Below are 21,281 nucleotides of genomic sequence, written 5' to 3'. Positions count from 1 at the left end.
AACGCAACGGGAACCGACTATCCACTGAGCCATGTTATCCACTGAGCCATGTTCTCCACTGGAGCGCTGGATCCTGCCCCCAGGCGTCAGTTTAGCTTGTCATGGGGTGGGGGGGTGGGGGGTGGGGGTGTGCAGCTGGCATCTAGTCAGGTAGTCGGGGGAGGCCAGGGATGCTGGAAGACACCCTCCAGCACTCGGTCCCCACAACAGAGAATGATCCAGCCCCAAATGAGTGCAGAGGTTGAGAAACCTGCCTGGAAGTCACATGTTTGATTGTAGGTTTTTAATTTTAATTTTAATTTATTTTATTATTTTTGTTGAGATGGGATTTCACTCTTATTACCCAGGCTGGAATGCAAAGGTGTGATCTCGGCTCACTGCAACCTCCACCTGCCGGGCTCAAGCATTTCTCCTGCCTCAGCTTAACAAGTAACTGGGATTACAGGCATGCACCATCACGCCCAGCTAAATTTTTTTTTGTTTGTTTTGTTTTTTTTTTTGAGATGGAGTCTCGCTCTGTTGCCCAAGCTGGAGTGCAGTGGCACGATCTCCACTCACTGCAAGCTCTGCCTCCCGGGTTCACGCCATTCTCCTGCCTCAGCCTCCCGAGTAGCTGTGACTACAGGCGCACACTGCCACTCCCGGCTAATTTTTTGTATTTTTAGTAGAAACGGGGTTTCACTGTGTTAGCCAGGATGGTCTCGATCTTCTGACCTCATGATCCGCCCGCCTTGGCCTCCCAAAGTGCTGGGATTACAGGTGTGAGCCACCGCACCTGGCCTGTTTGTATTTTTAGTAGAGACGGGGTTTCACTGTGTTAGCCAGGATGGTCTCGATCTCCTGACCTCATGATCCGCCTGCCTCAGCCTCCCAAAGTGCTGGGATTACAGACATGAGCCACGTGCCTGGCCATCTTGTTTATGTTTTAGAGACAGAGTGTTGCTCTGTTGCCCAGGCTGGAGAGCAGTGGCTCGATCTAAGCTCAGTGCAACTTCTGTCTGCCAGGCTCAAGTGATCCTCCCACCTCAGCCTCCTGAGCAGCCAACATCCATTCCACTGTGGTTCCGTGTGGCTCTCTCTCTTGCGATCTGCTCTCTCTGTCACTTTCTTATTGGCCTCCAACCTCCCTCATCCTCACTCAGCTGATGACCTTGCTTTCGGCTTCAGTGAAAAAATCAAACAGACCTTCCGCGCACCCCCAGCAACAGCTGTGCCCGCCTGCCTGTCCCCGTGCCGTGCATGCTGCCTCCCCTCCTGCCTGCTAATGCTGGCTGATGAACTGTTGGTTCCGCTAGCCAAGACTTACCTAAGATCCTTATGGCTGTGCAACAAATTACTCCTTAGCCACTTCAAACAGCTGGACTTGGGTCAAATCGTGTCCCCCCAAAAGGCTTGTCCAGGTGGTAACCCCTGGTACCCATGAATGTGACCTGATTTGGAAATAGAGTCTTTGCAGGTGTTGTTAAGGATCTCAGCATGAGATCATCCTGGATTTAGGGTAGACCCTAAATCCAATGACCAGTGTCCTTATAGAGACAGAAAAGTAGACCTGAGTGCGGTGGCACATGCCTATAGTCCCAGCTACTCTAGAGGCCAAGGCAGGATCGCTTATGCCCAGGAGTTCAAGACCAGCCTGGGCACCATAGTGAGACCCCATCTCTTAAAAAAAAAAAAAAAAAAAAAGACAAGGCCGGATGCGGCGGCTCACTCCTGTAATCCCAGCAATTTGGGAGGTCAACGCAGGTGGATCACCTGAGGTCAGGAGTTCGAGACCAGCCTGGACAACATGGTGAAACCCCATCTCTACTGAAAATACAAAAATTAGCTGGGTGTGGTGGTGCACACCTGTAATCCCGGCTACTCAGGAGGCTGAGGCAGGAGAATCACTTGAACCCAAGAGGCAGAGGTTGCAGTGAGCCGAAATCGCGTGCCATTGCGCTCCAGCCTGGGTGACAAGAGCAAGACTCCATCTTAAATAAAGAAGACAAGAAAACCCCCAGCGATAGAGGAAAGAAGACAGATACCTTTCCTGTGGGTCACGAGTCTGGGAGCAGCAAGCGTATCTGGATGTTTCTGGCTTTGGGTGTTTTATGAGGTTGCAGTCAAGCTGTCGGCCAGGGCTGCCTCATCTGAAGGCTCAATTGGGGCTGAAGGAGCCACTTCCAAGGTGGCACCTTCCAATGCAACATTGGCTGCCTGAGCCACCTCTTTTGCTCACCAACTCCTGGTCCTTCTCATCAACTCACAGCCATTACTTCAGCCATTCCCCCTTTTCTCTCCTGCCTCCTTGGTTTCCTCTCTTTACCCATCAGCACAGACCAGCTGTAATTTTTTTAAAACAACAAGAAAAAGCTGGGCACAGTGGCTCACACCTGTAATCCCGGCATTTTGTGAGGCTGAGGCAGGTAGGTCACTTGAGGTGAGGAGTTGGAGACCAGCCTGTCCAACATGGTGAAATCCTGTCTCTGCTAAAAATACAGACATTAACTGGGCATGGTGGCACATGCTTGTAGTCCCAGCTACCTGGAAGGCTGAGGTATGAGAATTGCTTAAACCTGGGAAGTGGAGGTTGCAATGAGCTGAGATTGCCCCACTGCACTCCAGCCTGGGCAACAGGGAGACGGAGTCTTAAAACAACACCAACACCAACACCACCACCACCACCAACAAAACAAAACCCTGGAAAATAGTCCCAGCTACTTGGGAGGCTGAAGGAGAACCACTTGAACCTGGGAGGCAGAGGTTGCAGTGAGGAGGTCATGCCACTGCACTCCAGTCTGGGTGACACAGCGAGACTCTGTCTCAAAAACAAACAAAACTCAAATATAAAAAGCCACCCTCGCTGGGTGTGGTGGTTCACGCCTGTAATCCCAGCACTTTGGGAGGCTGACGTGGGTGGATCACGAGGTCAGGAGATCGAGACCATCCTGGCTAACACGGTGAAACCCCGTCTCTACTAAAAGTGCAAAAAAAAATTAGCCGGGTGTGGTGGCAGGCGCCTGTAGTCCCAGCTACTTGGGAAGCTGAGGCAGGAGAATGGCGTGAACCCGGGAGGCGGAGCTTGCAGTGAGCCGAGATCGCGCCACTGCACTCCAGTCTGGGTGACAGAGAGAGACTGTCTCAAAATAATGAAATGAAATGAAATAAAATAAAAATAAAAAGCCACCCCCTTTTTTGTAGAGACAAGATCTAGCTGTGTCACCTAGGCTGGAGTACAGTGGCACAATCTTAGCTCACTGCAGCTTCCAGCTCCTGGGCTTAAGCAATCTTCGTGCCTCAGCCTCTCAAGTCCCTGGGACTACAGACGTGAGCCACTGTGCCCAGCAAGGGTCACAGTTTTTTTTGTTTGTTTGTTTTTGAGATGGAGTCTCGGTCTGTCACCCAGGCTGGAGTGTAGTGGCACGATCTCGGCTCACTGCAACCTCCGCCTCCCGGGTTCAAGTGATTCTCCTGCCTCAGCCTCCCGAGTAGCTGGGATTATAGGCGCATGTCACCACGCCTGGCTAATTTTTGTATTTTTAGTAGAGATGGAGTTTCACCGTGTTGGTCAGGCTGGTCTTGAACTCCTGACCTCGTGATCAGCGTTCCTCAGCCTCCCAAAGTGCTGGGATTACAGGCATGAGCCACCACGCCCGCCCGGGAAGGCTCACACTTCTACACATTGTTGCATTTCCTCCTCCCAACACCCCAGGAAACTTTACCCATCCCATTGTAGAGAGAAGCTAGGGAACCCTGGAGAGCCAAGATCATGCTGTGACGGGCAGAGCTGGGATTTGAACCCAGGTCTTCCTCACCATCACCTCCTACTGCCTTGTCCTGGTTCCCTGGCCCCTGGCTGCTTGGAATTCATTGTGTTTCTCCCCAGGTTTCTCCTCTGCAGTGTTCCTAACTCAGGAAATGGCAACACCATCATTGCAGGCATTTAGTCTAAAAACAGGTTTGGTTAATGAAAAAATGATCCCAAGGCTGGGTGCGGTGGCACATGCTTGTAATCCCAGCACTTTGTGAGGCTGAGGAAGGAGGATCACTTGAGCCCAGGAGTTAAAGAGCAGCCTGGACAACACAGTGAGACCCTGTTTCTATTAAAAATATACAGAAAATTAGGTAGGTGTGGTGGCACAGACCTGTAGTCCCAGCTACTCAGGAGACTGAGGCAGGAGGATCGCTTGAGCCTGGGCAGACAAGGCTGCAGTGAGCCAAGATCCCACCACTGCACCACTGCACTCCAGCCTGGGTGACAGAGCAAGGCCCTGTCTCAAAAAAAAAAAAAAAAGGTCCATCTCAAATCTGCCTACTTTCCTTCCAGTAGGACGAGCTCAGTCCCCTCCTGGCTCCCCTTCTGGCCCCCACAGTCTGTTCTCCCAAAAGTAGCCACCAGGGGGCACCTGTGAGCACCTGGGTCCAGACCCGTCTCTCCTCTGCCCACGGCCCTCCATGGCGCCCACCTTCCTCAGGGTCTACACGGCCCTGCAGGACCTGCCCTGACAGCTCCCCATCCTCCCCTCCCCCCCACTCCCCCGGCTCACTCTGCTCCAGCCACACTGGCCTCCTCACTGTTCCCCCAACACGCCAGGCACAGTCCTGCCCCAGGGCCTTTGTAGAAGCTGAGCCCTCTGCTTGGAACTCTCTTTCCCCTGGATCTCCCATGGCTGGTTCCCTTTTTCCTCCAGGTCTTTGCTCAAATGTCCCCTCCTCAGTGATGCCTTGGCAGCACTATTTTTTTTTTTTTTTTTTTTGAGATAGTCTCACTCTTGTCACCCAGGTTGTAGTACAGTGATGCAATCATAGCTCACTGCAGCCTTGAACTCCTGGGCTCAAGCAATCCTCCCGCCTCAGCCTCCTGAGTAGCTAGGACTACAGGCACGCACCACGCCTGGCTAGTTTTTAAAGTTTTTGTAGAGATGCAGTCTTGCTATGTTGCCCAGGGAGGTCTTGAACTCCTGGCTCAAGTGATCCTCTTGCCTCAGCCTCCCAAAGTGCTGGGACTACAGGCATGAGCCACCGCGCCCAGCCACACCTCCTTTTCTAACCTAATATATCATTTACTCTAAGGTTATGTTTCTTTCTTAGCATCCATCTCCCTCCCTGGAGTGTCAGGTTTTGGTCTTTCTTTTTTTATTTTTTCCTTTTTTTTTTTTTTCTTTTGATACAGAGTTTCACTTTGTTGCCCAGGCTGGAGTGCAGTGGGATGATCTCGGCTCACTGCAACCTCCACCTCCCAGGTTCAAGCGATTCTCCTGCCTCAGCCTCCCGAGTAGCTGGGACTACAGGCGCCCGCCACCATGCGCAGCTAGTTTTTGCATTTTTAGTAGAGACAGGGTTTCACCACGTTGGCCGGGCTGGTCTCAAACTCCTGTCTCAAGTGATCTGCTCACCTTGGCCTTCCAAAGTGCTTGGATTACAGGCATGAGCTACTGTGCCCAGCCTGGTCTTTCTTACTCATAGCTGTGTCCCAGCACCTAAGAAAGTGCCCAGCCATAGTCACTGCTCAACACACGTTCGATGAATGAATGAAGAGCCAGGCACAGTGGCGAGGACCTGTAGTGGTGGTGGTGGGCACATATAATCCCAGCTACTCCGGAGGCTGAGGTGGGAGAATCACTTGCACCCGGGAGACGGAGGTTGCAGTGAGCTGAGATCTCTCCTTTGCACTGTAGCCTGGGTGACAAGAGTGAAACTCCGTCTCAAAAAAAATTAAATAAATAAAATAAAATAATAAGAATTAAAAAGATGAATGAAGAGAAGAGAATGAGCCGGCCATGAGGAAATCTTGGCAGGGCGTTCCTGGGAGAAGGAAGCGCAGGTGCGGAGTCCCCGAGATGGGGATGGCTGGGCAGAGTCGTGGCTGGGGCTGAGCAGGTAGGTTGCGGGTGGGCGGAAGTGATTTACAATGTGATTAACCCAGGCAGATGGTGGCCGTGGGGCAGCCACCCAATCCTCTTAGCTCAAAGCCCCTTAATACTTCCGCTGTGTGGGTCACCTCCGGGCCTCCCCTGTGCCCGGCGGACACCATGCCGGGGCTGGCGGCCGAGGGGGAGGCCGAGGGCTGGAGCCCGTCGCCGCCACTGTACGAGGAGTACCGGCCGCCGCCCCTGGACAGCATCCGCCTGCCCAGGTACGTGCTGTACCTGCTGCTGGCCGCGCTGGTGGTGGTGGCCGTCGCCTACGCCATCGTCGGGCACCTCATCAAAGACCTCGCCCACGACCTGGCCGGTGAGCTGCCCCCACCGAAACCCAGCCGGGGCTGATGCTGGGTCACCCTGGGTGGGTGGTCAGGGGATCCAAGGGCTTCTCCTAGCTGAGGAGGGGACAGAGGAGGGTGGCCGGGGCCAGGGAGTTGCCTCACCAGCTCCCTTGCCGCAGACTGGGCATTTGGCCCGAAGCCAGACCAGGAGGCCGCACCCCGGGAGCTGCGCCCCAGCCTGACCGGCGAGGACTTGGAGGGGCTGGACCTGCAGCTGGCCCTGGCCTGGCAGGGCGAGGAGGACGCCGGCGGGGGTGGGGAGGGAGCCCCCTCTGAACCCCCGCCTCCCCCGGAGCCCCGCCGCCCCTCCATTGCCTTCAAGGACCCCCCATCCCGAAGCTCCTTCTGGAAGCTGATGTCAACTTGAATCCTGAATCTGGGTTCCGGACGCTTTGGCGGTCGTGTAGACAGAACTTATGCGCGCCGGAGCCCTTTCTGCAAACCCTGAGCTGCCCGGTCGCAGCGGACGGCTTTCTCCTTCCCAGCGGACAGGTTTCTCTTTCCCAGCCGGCAGGTTCCGGGGGTTGGACGCTGGCGACTTTCACATACTCAGAGCCTACCCGGCTCAGCCTCAGCCTCAGCCAAGCCGTCAGCAAACTGTGAACTAGAAACACTAGGGCGATTTAAAATGTTGTAATATTATCAGCCAACCTTACCGAGTGCTTAGCGAGTACCTGCTGCTGTGCAGAGCAGGCTTTTTCTATGCAGTATCTCATTTAATCCTCCAAGGTAGGACTGATCACCCCCATTTCACAGATGGGGAAACCGAGGCACGCAGTGATGAAGTGGCTTCCCCGAGGCCTCAGAGTACAGAGTGCTTTTCTCAGAAAAAGCCCAGGCAACTGACTGACTATGGAGGGCAGGATCTCCAAGGAGGGTCCCGCCCCCACCCCCTCTGCTGGGCTCCGCTACCTCCAAGTCTTCTCCAGCCCCCACCTTGGCTGCTGGGTCTGCTTGTCTCTGGGGGGTGGTCCTGACTTCTAATCAGACCAAGAGCTCCCAGACAGCACCAAGGCCTCCTTCCCTTCCAAGCCCTGCACAAGATACACAGTCAGGGTTTAATAGATGCCTGCCTGGCTGGTTCAAGAAGACCTGTGGCCGTCCTGGGGCTGGGATGTGTGAGCCCCGTCCTGCTGAGTGGCCGGTCTGCTCAGTGGTCATCCGCAGACCTCTGGAAGACAGGAAGTGACAGCGACTCAGCAGGCGCTCCATGAACACCTGTGCGATGACGCAGGGCCTTCCTACCGCTCATCTGGGCCATGGCTGCTCCCGTGTCAGCTGGGGCGGGGTCCCCCTTCGCTCGGGCAGGGCCCGCTATCTAATCAGCCGAGGGACCAAGGTTGAGGACAGGAGAGCCTGGAGCCTGAGTCATCAGCCCTCCCGGGCATCCCCACGTGAGAGCGTCTAAGTTTGCAGGTGGACGGAGCATGTGGCCTCTGCACACCTTTCCTGTCCCTGTGTGCTCCCATGGCTGCTTGTGGGTCCTCAGGGGCCAAAAGCCTGGGCGAGGCAGGATAAGCTGGGGGCGAGGCAGACCCGGCTTCAAATCACCAGGTCAGACCTGCTGCGTGACCTTGACTTTCCTGGGCTGTGCACGAGACTGGCACCATTTCATGGGGTGTTAAGAAAAGGAAATGCGATCTGTGAAATTGCCGAGCACGGAGCCTCATGTGTACTCTGAGAGCACAAAAGCTGACTCTCAAATTTGCTTTTAGAGACAAGGTCTTGTTTTGTTGCCCAGGCTGGAGTGTAGTGGTGCAGTCGTAGCTCGCTGCAGCCTCGAACTCCTGGGCTCAAGCGATCCTCTCACCTCAGTCTCTTTGAGTAGCTGGGACTACAGGTGCAGGCCACCATGCTCAGCTAAGTTTTTCATTTTTTATTTTAGAGACAGGAGGAGGTTGGTCTGGAACTCCTGGCCTCAAGCGATTCTCCCGCCTTGGCCTCCCAGACTGCTGGGATTACAGGCGTGAGACACCGTACCCGGCCTTGGTGACGCTTTATTTCTATTTTTTTATTTCTTTTGAGACAGGGTCTTCCTCTGTCACCCAGGCTGGAGTGCAGTGGTGCGATCATAACTGGCTGCAGCCTCAAACTCCTGGGCTCAAGTGATCTTCCCACTTCAGCACACCATAGTAGCTGGGACTACAGGTGCCCGCCACGCCTGGCTAATTTTTCTATTTTTGTAGAGATAGGGCTTCACTAAGTTGCCCAGGTTGGGCTCAAGGATCCGCCCGCCTTGGCCTCTCAATGTGGTGGGATTACAGGCGTGAGGCGCCGGGCGGGCGCACACTTCTTAAGATATTCCAGTTGTATTTGTGAGTTCCCCCTGTGTCCAGAGTGGCAGGGGGCCTGGGCCGGGACGGGAGGTCACAGCCATCTCAGCTCAGCCCCTGCAGCAGGGATCACGAGGGGGTGGCCCTGAGGCTGATGGTCCCCAGGGCAGGGTGCAGGGAGGAGGGACTCCCTCAGTTAATTGTTACACAGGTCCAGAGTCTGGCCTCCCAGAGGGAGAGCGATGGGGCAGGAGCTGGCAGGGGAGGGGCAGGATGCTCAACCAGATGGTGCCAGGGGCGGGCCCCGCTCCCAGGTCTCAGGCATCCCCCGCCCCGGGACCGCCTGTGCCTTATCACGGGGAGGCAGGGCCTCGCCCACACCAAACCTGTGGACGCTGACCCGGGACCGCCGCTGGCTGACTGCTGGCTCGCTCGACCGTCATGGAGACCCTGGGGGCCCTTCTGGTGCTGGAGTTTCTGCTCCTCTCCCAGGCGGAGGCCCAGCAGGGTAGGTGCAGGGGGCCGGGAGGGGGCGTCGTGGGATGGGGGAGTTGGTCAGGTGATCACCATCTCCCAATTTTCCATGGCGAGAAAAAGGAGAGGGGGCAGGGAGAAAAGGAAGAGTGGCTTGGAGGCCCTCCTCAACCCCCGCAGTCCCGCCCGGCCTCCCTCTGCCTTCCTCTGTAAGGGCCCTCCCCCACCGCCCAGCTGAGCCTTTCTCCTCTCCAGCCCTTCTGAGCACACCTGGCTGAACCCCCGCCTTGAGCTCGGCCCCACTCTGAGCTCCGGCCTCCTTTACAAGCCCCTCCCCATCTAAGCCCCCTCCTCTTTTGTAAACCACTACTTCTCACTCCTCCTCCTTTATAAACCCCTCCCCGAGCCCCTCCTCCTCTGTAAGCCCCTCCCCTCTGAGCTCCTCCTCCTTTATAAGCCCCTCCCGCTGAGCCTCTGCCTTTATAAGCCCCTCTCCCTCTGAGCCTCCTAGTTCACAAGCCCCTCCCCATCTGAGCCCCTTCCTCCTTTGTAAGCACCTCCTTCTCACTCCCCCTCCTTTATAAACCCCTCCCCGAGTCCCTCCTCCTCCGTAAGCCCCTCCCCTCTGAGCTCGTTCTCCTTTATAAGCCCCTCCCCCTGAACATCTGCCTCCTCTACAAGCCCCACCCACTCTGAGCCCCCTAGTTCACAAGCCCCTCCACATCTGAGCCTCTTCCTCCTCTGTAAGCCCCTCCTTCTCACTCCTGCTTTACAGACCCTCCTCTGTTGTAAGCCCCTCCCCTCTGAGCTCCTTCTCCTTTATAAGACCCTCCTCTTGAGCCTCTGCCTCCTTTATAAGCCCCTCCCACTCTGAGACCCTCTCCCCTTATAAGCACCTCCCCTCTAAGCTCCTCCTTTATAAGCCCCTCCCTCTAAGCCTCTGCCTTCTTTTATAAGCTCCTCCCAAGAGCTCCTCTGTTGTAAGCCCCAACCCCCCTGACTCTTCTTTATAAGCCCCTCCCCATCTGAGACCCTCTTCTTCACAAGCCTCTCCCCATCTGAGCCCCCTCCTCCTTCATAAGCCCCTCCTCTGAGCTTGTCCTCCTTTATAAACCCCACCCCTGAGCCCCTCCTTTGTCATAAGCCCCTCCCCTCTGAGTTCCTTCTTTATAAGCCCCTCCCCCTGAGCCTCCGCCTGCATAATAAGCCCCGCCCCTTCTGAGTCCTTCTGATTTGTAAACTCCGTCCCCTCTAAGCCCCCCTTCTTTTATAAGCCCCTCCCCTCTCTGGGCCCCCAGGCTCCCTCCCACTCTGGTAAGGTACCCTCCCCCTCTCTAAACCCTCCCGATCCCCCTACGCCATCCAGGTCTCTGAAGCTTCGTCCCTTTCCGATACCCCCTCTGTTGGAGCACCCCCGGTGACCTTCTCTCTCTCCTTGCTAGGGTGGTGGGGGAATGGGGGTCTTCTGCCCTGTCCTTCCTCTGAGTCGAACCTCCTCAACTTCCTGCAGCCACGGAGCATCGCCTGAAGCCGTGGCTGGTGGGCCTGGCTGCGGTAGTCGGCTTCCTGTTCATCGTCTATTTGGTCTTGCTGGCCAACCGCCTCTGGTGTTCCAAGGCCAGGTGGGCGCCCGCCCCCACCCCACTGCCCCCACAGCCTTGCCCCCACCCCCAGCTTCCCAACCCTCTCTGGTACCCCCATCACCAGCCTCGAAGTCCGAAGGTCTCCCATTTCCCTGCTGCTCCTCTAACCCCTACTCTCAGAGCCCAGACCCCGGGCCTGCACCCGCCCCTCTCCCCAAGACAACCAGCCCGGCAGCCCAGCCCTTCCCTGCGTCCTGGGGTTCATGAGCCCCGGCTGGGAGGTTGAGACAGAGGCTGAGGCTGTCACACTGCTTCCTTCCCTTTACCGCCCCCTTACTCCCCTCCCGCCCCCTCCCACCTTTCCCTTTATCTCTGCAGGGCTGAGGACGAGGAGGAGACCACGTTCAGAATGGAGTCCAACCTATACCAGGACCAGAGGTACTATGCGTGCCGGTGTCGGGGGTCTGTGTGAGCCCCTCCTCGGGGTGGGGGAATGGGGTGTGCACAGATGACCTTACCGTCCTGAATCCTTCAAACACATTCCTGCCCTGGGACCTTCACCTTTCCTGTGTCTTCTGGCAGCTCCTTCTCCTCCTCCAGTCCCTACTCAGGGGTTTCCAGCCTGGCCACCAGCCTTCCTGACACTGTCCCCAGCCCCAAGGCTGATTCACACTTATCACCAGTGGAACTGTCTTAGTCATTCACTAATTTTGAGACATTACATGGTGCCTTCCAGTTGTGTAGGCAACTTAGCTTTGGTCCTGGCTGTGTCCTCATACCCAGCATTAGGCCTGGAACACAGGAGGTGCTTAATAAATACCTGTTGAAGAAGACTGTGGTGTAGGATTGTGTAGGTGTCTGTACAAGGCCTAGGTATGGGTGACCCACCTGGACTCAGTGTCTCCTATGGCTCTGACTGTCTCCCAACCCGAGGATTCCCACAGAGGGCTCAGAGATGCAGACATCCATCACCCATCCACCCATCACCCACTCATCCACCCACTCACCCATCCACCCACTCACCCATCCACCCACTCACCCATTCACCCACTCACCCATTCACCCACTCACTCACTCACCCATTCACCCATCCACCCACTCACCCATCCACCCACTCACCCACTCACCTGTTCACCCACTCACCCACTCACCCATTCACCCACTCACCCATCCATCCATCACCCATTCACCCACTCACTCATCCATCCATCCATCACCCATTCACCCACTCACCCATCCATCCATCACCCATTCACCCACTCACCCATCCATCCATCACCCATTCACCCACTCACCTATCCATCCATCACCCATCCACCCACTCACCCATTCATCCATCACCCACCATCCATCCATCCATCATCCATCCATTCATCATCCATTCATCACCCATCTGTTCACTCACCCATCTGCCCACCCACTCATCCATTCACTCACCACTTATCCACCCACTCACCCATCCATTCATCACCCCCCATCCATTCATCACCCATCCATGCATCACCTACCCATCCACCCACCCACCATCCATCCACCCACCATCCGTCTATCATCCATCCATCCATCCATCCATCCATCCATCCATCCACTCACCCAGCTGCCCACCCACCCATCCATTCACCTACCACTTATCCACCGACTCACCCATCCATTCATCACCCATCCATCTGTCACCTACCCATCTACCCACCCACCATCCATTCACCCACCATCCACCATCCATCCATCCATCCATCCATCCATCCATCCATCCATCCATCCACCCACTCATCCCCCCACCCATCCATTCACCAACCCATCCACCCACTCACCCATCCATTCATCAATCATCCATCCATCCATCCATCCATCCATCCATTCACCCACCCATCCCCCCACCCATCCATTCACCAACCCATCCACCCACTCACCCATCCATTCATCACTCATCCATCCATCACCTACCCCCCATCCATTCATCACCTACCCATCCACCCACCCACCATCCATCCATTGACCATCCATCATCCATCCATCCATCCATCCATCCGTCACCCATCTATTCACTCACCCACCCCCCGACCCATCCATTCACCAACCCATCCACCCACTCACCCATCCACCCACCCGCTTATCTGTTCACACACCCATCCATCTACCCACCCATCTATCCATCAGCTATCCATTCACCGTCCATCCACCCACCCATCTATTCATCCAGCCATCAGTCCATCATCCATCCACCCACCCACCCATCCACCCATCCATCCATCCATCCATCACCTATCCATCCATCACCCATCTATTCACTCACTCATCCACCCACACAGCCATCCATCCACCTACCCATTTATCCATCCATCCATCCATCCATCCATCCATCCATCCATCCATCCTTCCAGGGCTGGGGGCTCTGTCTTGGGCAAAGGCTTGGGGACAGGAGTAGGAGAGTGGGAGCTGGGAGGTGACCAGCCTGGCTGGGAGAGTCTCAGCTGAGTCCAAGATGTGCCTGAGGGAGAGGACGTGAGTGGTGGCTTTGTCTAAGACCTGGCTCAGCCCCAGTAAAATATGATTCCTACTCCCAGGATGTACTGGGGGATCTGGATCCCACCTGTGCACCTGTACCTGTAGCTTCCTTTCTGCCTTTTTCATTCCTCCATCCATCCACCCAACCATCCACCTGTACATCCATCTATCGGTCTGCCCGTGCAGTCCTCACCCTCCAACCACCCATCCATCAGTCCACCTACCATTAGCCCATTGATCTGTCCACTCACTGACACACCCACCCACCCATCTATGCATCCATCGAACTATGCAGTCTTCACTCTCCAACTGTCCATCCATCAGTCTACCTATCCATTAGCTCATTGATCCATCCACCCACCTACAGTCTCATTCATCCTCTATCTATCTATCCATTGATATGTCATTCTCTTCTTCCTCCAATTCATCCATTTATCTACTTATTAATCTGTCCCCCTCTCCATGCAACCATCAATTCACCTAACTGCTTATCTACTCATCCATCCATCCACCTATACATTCATTCATTGATCTATACATCCATCTATACTCCCATCCACCCATTCTCCATTCTCCATCCCCCCATCAACTGATCCATCATTCTCTCCTTCCTGCAGTGTATCCATTTATCTTCCAATTCATTTATTCAACCTCCATGCAGCAATCCATTCATGTAACTACTTATCTACTCATCCAACCACCTACCCATCCATCCATTCATCCACCAACCCATTCATTCATCCATCCACCCATCCATCTATCATCCATCCATCCACCATCCATCGGTCACCCAGCCATCATCCGCCCACCCACACACTCACTCATCCACTCATTCACCCACTCAGTCACCCATCTGTTCACCCACCCATTCATTAATTCATCCACCCACTCATCCATCCATTCATCCACCCATTCACTCATCCACCCACCCACCCATCCATTCACCCACCATCCATCCATCACCTATCCACCTATCATCCGTCCACCCACTCAACTATCCACTCACCCATCCACCCACCCATTCATCTGTCTACTCATCCATTCATCATCCATCTATCCACCCACCCACCCATCCAACCATCCTTCCAACCACTCACCCACCTAGCCATCCACCCATTCATCCAGTCATCCATACACCCATCCATCATCCATCCACCCACCCACTGTCCGCCCACCCATCCACTCATCTACCCATCTATTCCCTAACTTCTTTACACACCTACCCATCTATCCATCCATCCATGGAGCAGTTGAGTCTTAGTTGCAATGATGATATGCAGCGTGAACCTCCATATCATCTGCCCAGCCACTGCACCCAGCCTCAAAAGCAGCCTCCTTCGCCAGGAGTAAACTGAGTCCCAAGAGGCAACAGGGGCCCTTTGGCTTATGTCCATCCATCCATCCATCCATCCATCCATCCCTCCATGGAGCAATTGAGTCTTAGTTGCTGTCTTTGTGAAATGGAAATCATGAGGCTGCGTAGTTAGGGTTGTTTTGAAGATTCGCTGATATACCACTTGTAAAACACTCATCATGTGGGCTGGCTCCAGTGAATGGCCATTAAATAGGAGTGTCTCTGTTTCTTATTATGGTTTGGGGCCTTTCTATACCTACAGTGAAGACAAGAGAGAGAAGAAAGAGGCCAAGAAGAAAGAAGAGAAGAGGAAGAAGGAGAAAAAGGCAGCGAAGGAAGGAGAGAACAACTTGGGACTGGATCTGGAGGAAAAAGAGCCCGAAGACCATGAGAGAGCAAAGAACACAGCCATGTGAAGATTCCTGGCTGCCTCTTCCAGGCAGTCCCCCAGAGATGCCCCCTAAAAGCAATGCCCTGGACTTGAAGCCCGTGAAATGACTCCATCTGGGATTCAGAATACAGTATTATCAAGTGAAGAAGGCTTGGAACCCACCCCACCTCCCTCAATGGGGGCTCTCTGGGCAAACATGGTTTTCATGCACCCCTCTTCCTAAGCTTGGTCCCTGCCTGGTGATTCTTCTTATACTCAGAGAGCATCCCTGGTTGAGGAGACACCCGCATCCTCCATGATCTCATGGCTCCACCTGCTTTTACCCACTGCCTGATTTCTTTTCTCTCTGCCTGATGTCTACTGACCAGAACTTCCCCTCTCCCAAGCACCCACTCCCAGCTGAGAGCTGCTTCCCGATGGCCTGCATTAAAGCATTCGTAAGGGCCTTTTGGAAGGGCTCCTGTCATCTCTTGGGACTCAGTTTACCTCTGGGGAAGGAGGCTGCTTTTGGGGCTGGGGGCGATGGCTGGGCAGATGATATGGAGGCTCAGGCTGCACAGGTGCCCAGACGCCCTGGGCAGATTAAACGCTCCCCCGGCAATCTGGTTTTTTGCTGTCCTGAGCCCTGGACTTTGAGCCCTGAGCGCCGTCTCCAGGCAAATCTTTGCTCCTTCCCCCACCTCACCGTGTTTTGGGGCACGTGACTTTTTTCCTGGGAGCTGTATCTTGGAGGGTGGGGGGTGCCCCAGGGCCCTGCAATATCTTGGAAAGGGACTAGCACTTCCTTTTCCCAGTTTCTGTTCTCCCACTTCCCCTCACCTTCTCCAGGCCCTGGACCTTGCCCTGAACAATGATCATTTCTCTTTTATTTGAGATGGTGTCTCGCTCTGTCACCCAGGCTGGAATGCAATGGTATGATCTCGGCTGACTGCAACCTCCGCCTTCCAGGTTCAATCAATTCTCCAGCCTCAGCCTGGCCACAATGACCATTTCTTAATGAGGACCTTTTTCTTTTCTTTCTTTTTTTTTTTAGACAGAGTCTCACTCTGTCGCCCAGGCTGGAGTGCAGTGGTGCAATCTCAGCTCACTGCAATCTCTGCCTCCTGGGTTCAAGTGATTCTCCTGCCTCAGCCTCCTGAGTAGCTGGGATTATAGGCGTGCACCACCCCCTGGCTAATTTTTGCATTTTTAGTAGACATGGGGTTTCACCATGTTGGCCAGCCTGGTCTCGAACTCCTGACCTCAGGTGACCCGCCCACCTCAGCCTCCCAAAGTGCTGGGATTACAGGCATGAGCCACCATGCCCAGCCCATTTCTTTTTTTTCTGTTTTTTGAGACAGAGTTTCGCTCTTGTTGCCCAGGCTGGAGTGCAGTGGTGCGATCTCGGCTCACTGCAACCTCTGCCTCTCGGGTTCAAGTGATTCTCCTGCCTCAGCCTCCCGAGTAGCTGGGATTACAGGCGCCCGCCACCATGCCTGGCTAATTTTTGCATTTTTAGTAGAGACGGGGTTTCACCATGTTGGCCAGGCTGATCTCGAACTCCTGACCTCAGGTGATCCACCTGCCTAGGCCTCCCAAAGCGCTGGGATTACAGGTGTGAGTCCCCGCTCCTGGCCCTTTTCTTTTCTTTTCTTCTTTTCTTTCTTTCCTTCTTTTTCTTTCTTTTTTTTTTTTGAGATGGAGTTTTGCTCTTGTTGCCCAGGCTGGAGCGCAAGGGCACGATATTGGCTCACTGCAACCTCTGCCTTCCAGTTCAAGCGATTCTCCTGCCTCAGCCTTCCGAGTAGCTGGGATTACAGGCATGCACCACCACGCCCGGCTGATTTTGTATTTTTAGTAGAGATGGGTTTCTCCATGTTGGTCGTGGCTGGTCTCGAACTCCTGACTTCAGGTGATCCGCCCGCCTCAGCCTCCGAGAGTGCTGGGATTACAGGCGTGAGCCACCGCTCCCAGCCTGGCCCATTTCTTAATGAGGACCTTGATAAAGGCTGGCATTGTGGCTTTGTTCTGGGGCCCAGGGCAGGGGCTGGGGTTCTGGTAGGATCCAGCTCAGAGGGTGGGGAGCTTCCCTTGGAGAACTCTTCTAAGACCATCCACTAGGGGGTGAAAAATCCTCAATAAATAACTAGTATCCCTGCAATCCCAGTGCTTTGGGAAGTGAGGGTAGGATCACTTCTAGGCCAGGAGTTCAAGACCAGCCTGGGCAACGCAGCAAGACTCGTCTTTACCAAAAAAAAAATAATTTTATTATTTTGTTTTTAATTTTATTATTTATTATTATTATTTTTTGAGACAGAGTCGCCCTGTCGCCCAGGCTGGAGTGCAGTGGCGCAATCTCGGCTCACTGCAAGCTCTGCCTCCCGGGTTCATGCCATTCTCCAGCCTCAGCCTCCCGAGTAGCTGGGACTACAGGCGCCCGCCACCATGCCCGGCTAATTTTTTGTATTTTTAGTAGAGACGGGGTTTCACCGTGTTAGCCAGGATGCTCTCGATCTCCTGACCTCGTGATCCGCCCGCCTCGGCCTCCCAAAGTGCTGGGATTACAGGCGTGGGCCATCGCGCCCGGCCTTAAATTTTTATTATTATGATTTTTTGAGATGGAGTCTCGCTCTGTCGCCCAGGCTGGAGTGCAGTGGCGTGATCTCGGCTCACTGCAACTTCTGCCTCCCGGGTTCAAGCGATTCTCCTGCCTAAGCCTCCCGAGTAGCTGGGATTACAGGCACCCACCACCACTTCCGGCTAATTTTTTGGGTATTTTTTAGTAGAGATGGAGTTTCACCGTATTAGCCAGGATGGTTATTATTTTTTGAGACAAGGTCTCACTCTGTTTCCCAGGCTGGAGTGCAGGGGGCAGGACTTCTCCACTAGGGGGCGTTTGGAAATTAAAAAAAAAAAATCAAATATTTTGTAGAGACAGGGTCTTGCTCTATTGCCCAGGCTGGAGTGCAGTGGTTCCATCATAGCTCATTGCAGCCTTGACCTCCCAGGCTCAAGCGATCCTGCTGCCTCAGCCTCCTGAGTAGCTGGGACCACAGGCACATAGCACACTCAGCTATTTTTTTTATTTTATTTTTGAGGTGGAGTCTCCCTCTGTCACCCAGGCTGGAGTGCAGTGGCACAATCCCGGCTGACTGCAATCTCCACCTCCCAGGTTCAAGCAGTTCTCATGCCTCAGCCTCCTGAGTAGCTGGGATTACAGGCGACTGCCACCACACCTGGCTAATGTATAAGTTCTTAGTAGAGACGGGGTTTCGCCGTGTTGCCCAGGCTGGTCTCGAACTCCCAGGCTCTAGCAATCCACCCTCCTTGGCCTCCAAAAGTGCTGGGATTAGAGTTGTGAGCCACCGTGCCAGGCTAATTTTTATTTTTTGATAGAGCTAGGGTCTCGCTATGTTACCCAGGCTGGTCTCTAACTCCTGACCTCAAGCAATCCTCCCATCTCTGGTCTCCCTAATTGCTGGGATCACAGCCATGAGCCACTGCACCCGGTCGCATTTGGAATTTTTTTGCGGGGGCATTTTGGGTTGTCAGAAGCCTGCCCCCGTTTTAAGGTGGGGAGTCAGGGGTGACCAACCCAACAGCCTGCAGTACTGGGACAGCCCTCACCTCCCAGCCAGGAATCTCATCACCCCGGGGCCAAGGGCTGGACACGACCGAGGCTTTCCGTAAGATCCAAGGGGAGGCTAAGTTTCCACCCCGCTGAGTTTCCACCCTAGCCCCGGCTGATCCCCTGACTCCAGCTGAGACCCCCTGACCTCGGCTCAACCCCTGCTCTACAAGAAGCCTCCTCTGGCCTGGCTGGAGACCCCGTTTCCCGCTGCAGAGAGGCACTGGGATGGGGGAGGTGGGTGGGGGTGGGGGGGGTGGGGGTGGGGGTGGGGGGGTGGGGGTGGGGTCCCCGGCCTGTCCACAAGGGGGCGCCAAAACCTCGCTGCTGAAAGTAGTGGGGGCCACCCAAGTTGGAAGTGGGATGTGAGAAGGGGCCTCGGACCCCCCATCCTCGGTGTCCTCGGTGCCTGTCACCAGGAAGCGGCATGGGGCCGTGTCAGGGAGGACGCACTGTGCCTGCTGCCCTGTCAATGCACCCTACCTCGCTTCTTTGTGCCTCAGTTTCCCCATTTGCAAAAAAGAATCGCCTTGTGGTCTTGTGGGTAGGATGGAAGGAGCTCATGGGGCAAAGAGAGTTTTTCTGGCTCAACCTGGGGTCTCTTGGGGTTTTGGAGTGGGGGACAGGATGGAGGGCCCCATCTCAGCCCCCCTCAATAAATAGCCTCTCATACTCATTTTGTTGTTTTCTTGAGACAGGGTCTTGCTCTGTCACCCAGGCTGGAGTGCGGTGGCACGATCTTGGCTCACTGCATCCTCTACCTATCAGGCTCGAGGGATCTTCCCACCTCTGCCTCCCAAGTAGCTGGGATTACAGGAATGCACTACCATGCCTGGCTATTTTTCTTTTTTTTTTTGAGATAGGGTCTCGCTCCATTGCCCAGGGTGCAGTGCAGTGGTGTGATCTTTACCTCCTGGGTTCAAGCAATTCTCCCGCCTCAGCTTCCTGAGTAGCTGGGATTACAGGGGTGCACCACCACACCCGGCTAATTTTTGTATTTTTAGTAGAGACAGGGTTTCACCGTGCTGTCCAGGCTGGTCTCGAACTCCTGACCTCAAGTGATCCTCCCGCCTCTCAGAGTGCTGGGATTGCAGGTGTGAGCTACCACACCTGTGTCTCCTCTCACACCTTTTTTTTTTTTTTTTTTTTTTGGAGTCTCACTCTGTTCCCCAGGCTGGAGTGGCGTGGTGAGATATTGGCTCACTGCAACCTCCGCCTCCTGGGCTCAAGCGATTCTTGTGCCTCAGCCTCCCGAGTAGCTGGGATTACAGGCATGCGCTGCCACCTCACCTGGCTAATTTTTGTATTTTTAGTAGAGATGGGGTTTCACCAAGTTGCCAGGCTGGTCTCGAACTCCTGGCCTCAAGGGATCCAAGTGCCTTGGCCTCCCAAAGTGCTGGGACCGCAGGCGTGAGCCACCGCACCCAGCCCCTCTCACACCCCTGATTCTCCCGGGCCCCAGCCTCCTTCCCCTCTGATCTCAGTGTGGGAGGGGCCCCAGGGCTGGAGGGGACAGAGCTGGACACGGTCATGCCCCCTGAGTGGTCAGGGCTGGGGCAGGAGGGATTGGGGGTAGAAGCTCTGCTGGGGCAGGTGGGGAAGGCTTCCTGGCCGAGGGTGTATCGAAACCATGTTGGGGCCCATCCTTCTGCCCCAGCCCTCCATGGCTCCCACCTCCTTCAGGGGAAAAGTCAAAGTTTTCCCTGTGACCCACAAGGCCCCGAATGACCTGCCACGTCCCTTCCCTGCCCCCTCCAGTCCTCCCTCCATCCCTCTCCTCACTCTGCTACAGCCACAGAGGCCTCCTCACTGTTCCTCCATTGAAGCAGGCATGGTCCCGCCCTGGGGCCTTTGCAAGAGCTGTGACTTCTGCCAGAATTTCAGGATGCTCCTTCCCTCCCTCCCTCCAGACCTGTCTAGATGGGACCACTCCCCACCCTTCCTTTGTTCATTGGCCTACTCATCACTTACCTCCTCTGACATCTTTTTTTTTTTTTTTTTTGAGACGGAGTCTTGCTCTGTCGCCCAGGCTGGAGTACAGTGGCGCAATCTCGGCTCACTGCAAGCTCTGCCTCCCGGGTTCATGCCATTCTCCAGCCTCAGCCTCCCGAGTAGCTGGGACTACAGGCGCCCGCCACCACGCCCGGCTAGTTTTTTGTATTTTTAGTAGAGACGGGGTTTCACCATGTTAGCCAGGTTGGTCTCGATCTCCCGACCTTGTGATCCGCCCGCCTTGGACCCCCAAAGTGCTGGGATTACAGGCTTGAGCCACCACGCCTGGCCCTTTTACTTCTATTTTATTGATTGATTGATTGGAAACAGGGTCTTGCTCTGCCGCACTCCAGGCTGGACAGCAGTGGTGCAATCACAGGTCACTGCAGCTTCAACCTCCAGGGATCAAACAATCCTCCAATCTCAGCCTCCTGAGACTACAGGTGTGTCACCACGCCCAGCTAACTTTTTATCTGTAGAGATGGGTTCTCACTATGTTGCCCAGGCTGGTCCTGAACTCTTTGACTCAAGCAATCCTCCTGCCTTGGCCTCCCAAATTGCTGGGATTGCCGGTGTGAGTCACTGCACCCGGCCACTTCCATTTGTTGTTCACTGTTTTTCCTGACCTGGAGGAAGCTGTAGGCTCCAAGAGGGGAGCTGAATTTGAGTGTTTTGTTCACTGCTGGGTCCTAGGGCTTGGTACTCAGGAGATGCTCAGGAAATCTTTGCTCAATGACTGGGAGTTTGCCAGGTAGCAAGAGAAGCTATTTTGTGCATTTATTGAGCACCGACGGTGTGCCAGGCTTGGATTACTCCAAGGCACAAGGGAGGGGACGGAATCCCCTGTGCCTGGCACGG

General features: G+C 54.8%; 2 protein-coding genes across 2 annotated transcripts; both read left to right on the top strand.

The window, feature by feature from the left end:
• Nucleotides 1–5,973: 5,973 nt before the first annotated feature.
• Nucleotides 5,974–7,327, top strand: SMIM44 (small integral membrane protein 44). Its single transcript, XM_054461805.2, has 2 exons — nucleotides 5,974–6,213; nucleotides 6,364–7,327. The coding sequence occupies exons 1-2, from the start codon at nucleotides 6,012–6,014 to the stop codon at nucleotides 6,609–6,611; spliced, it is 450 nt and encodes a 149-aa protein (XP_054317780.1). The 5' UTR covers nucleotides 5,974–6,011; the 3' UTR covers nucleotides 6,612–7,327.
• A 1,542-nt stretch (nucleotides 7,328–8,869) lies between these two features.
• On the top strand, nucleotides 8,870–15,697 carry SMIM24 (small integral membrane protein 24). Its single transcript, XM_054464982.2, has 4 exons — nucleotides 8,870–9,025; nucleotides 10,502–10,613; nucleotides 10,953–11,012; nucleotides 14,696–15,697. Exons 1-4 carry the CDS (start codon nucleotides 8,959–8,961, stop codon nucleotides 14,847–14,849), a joined length of 393 nt encoding a protein of 130 aa, XP_054320957.1. The 5' UTR covers nucleotides 8,870–8,958; the 3' UTR covers nucleotides 14,850–15,697.
• The last annotated feature ends 5,584 nt before the right edge of the window (nucleotides 15,698–21,281 follow it).

Source organism: Pongo pygmaeus, chromosome 20 (genome assembly GCF_028885625.2).
Source record: "Pongo pygmaeus isolate AG05252 chromosome 20, NHGRI_mPonPyg2-v2.0_pri, whole genome shotgun sequence".
Lineage (NCBI taxonomy): Eukaryota > Metazoa > Chordata > Mammalia > Primates > Hominidae > Pongo > Pongo pygmaeus.
The sequence above is the reverse complement of the archived record's forward strand: the minus strand, read 5'-3'. Positions and strand labels throughout refer to the sequence as shown.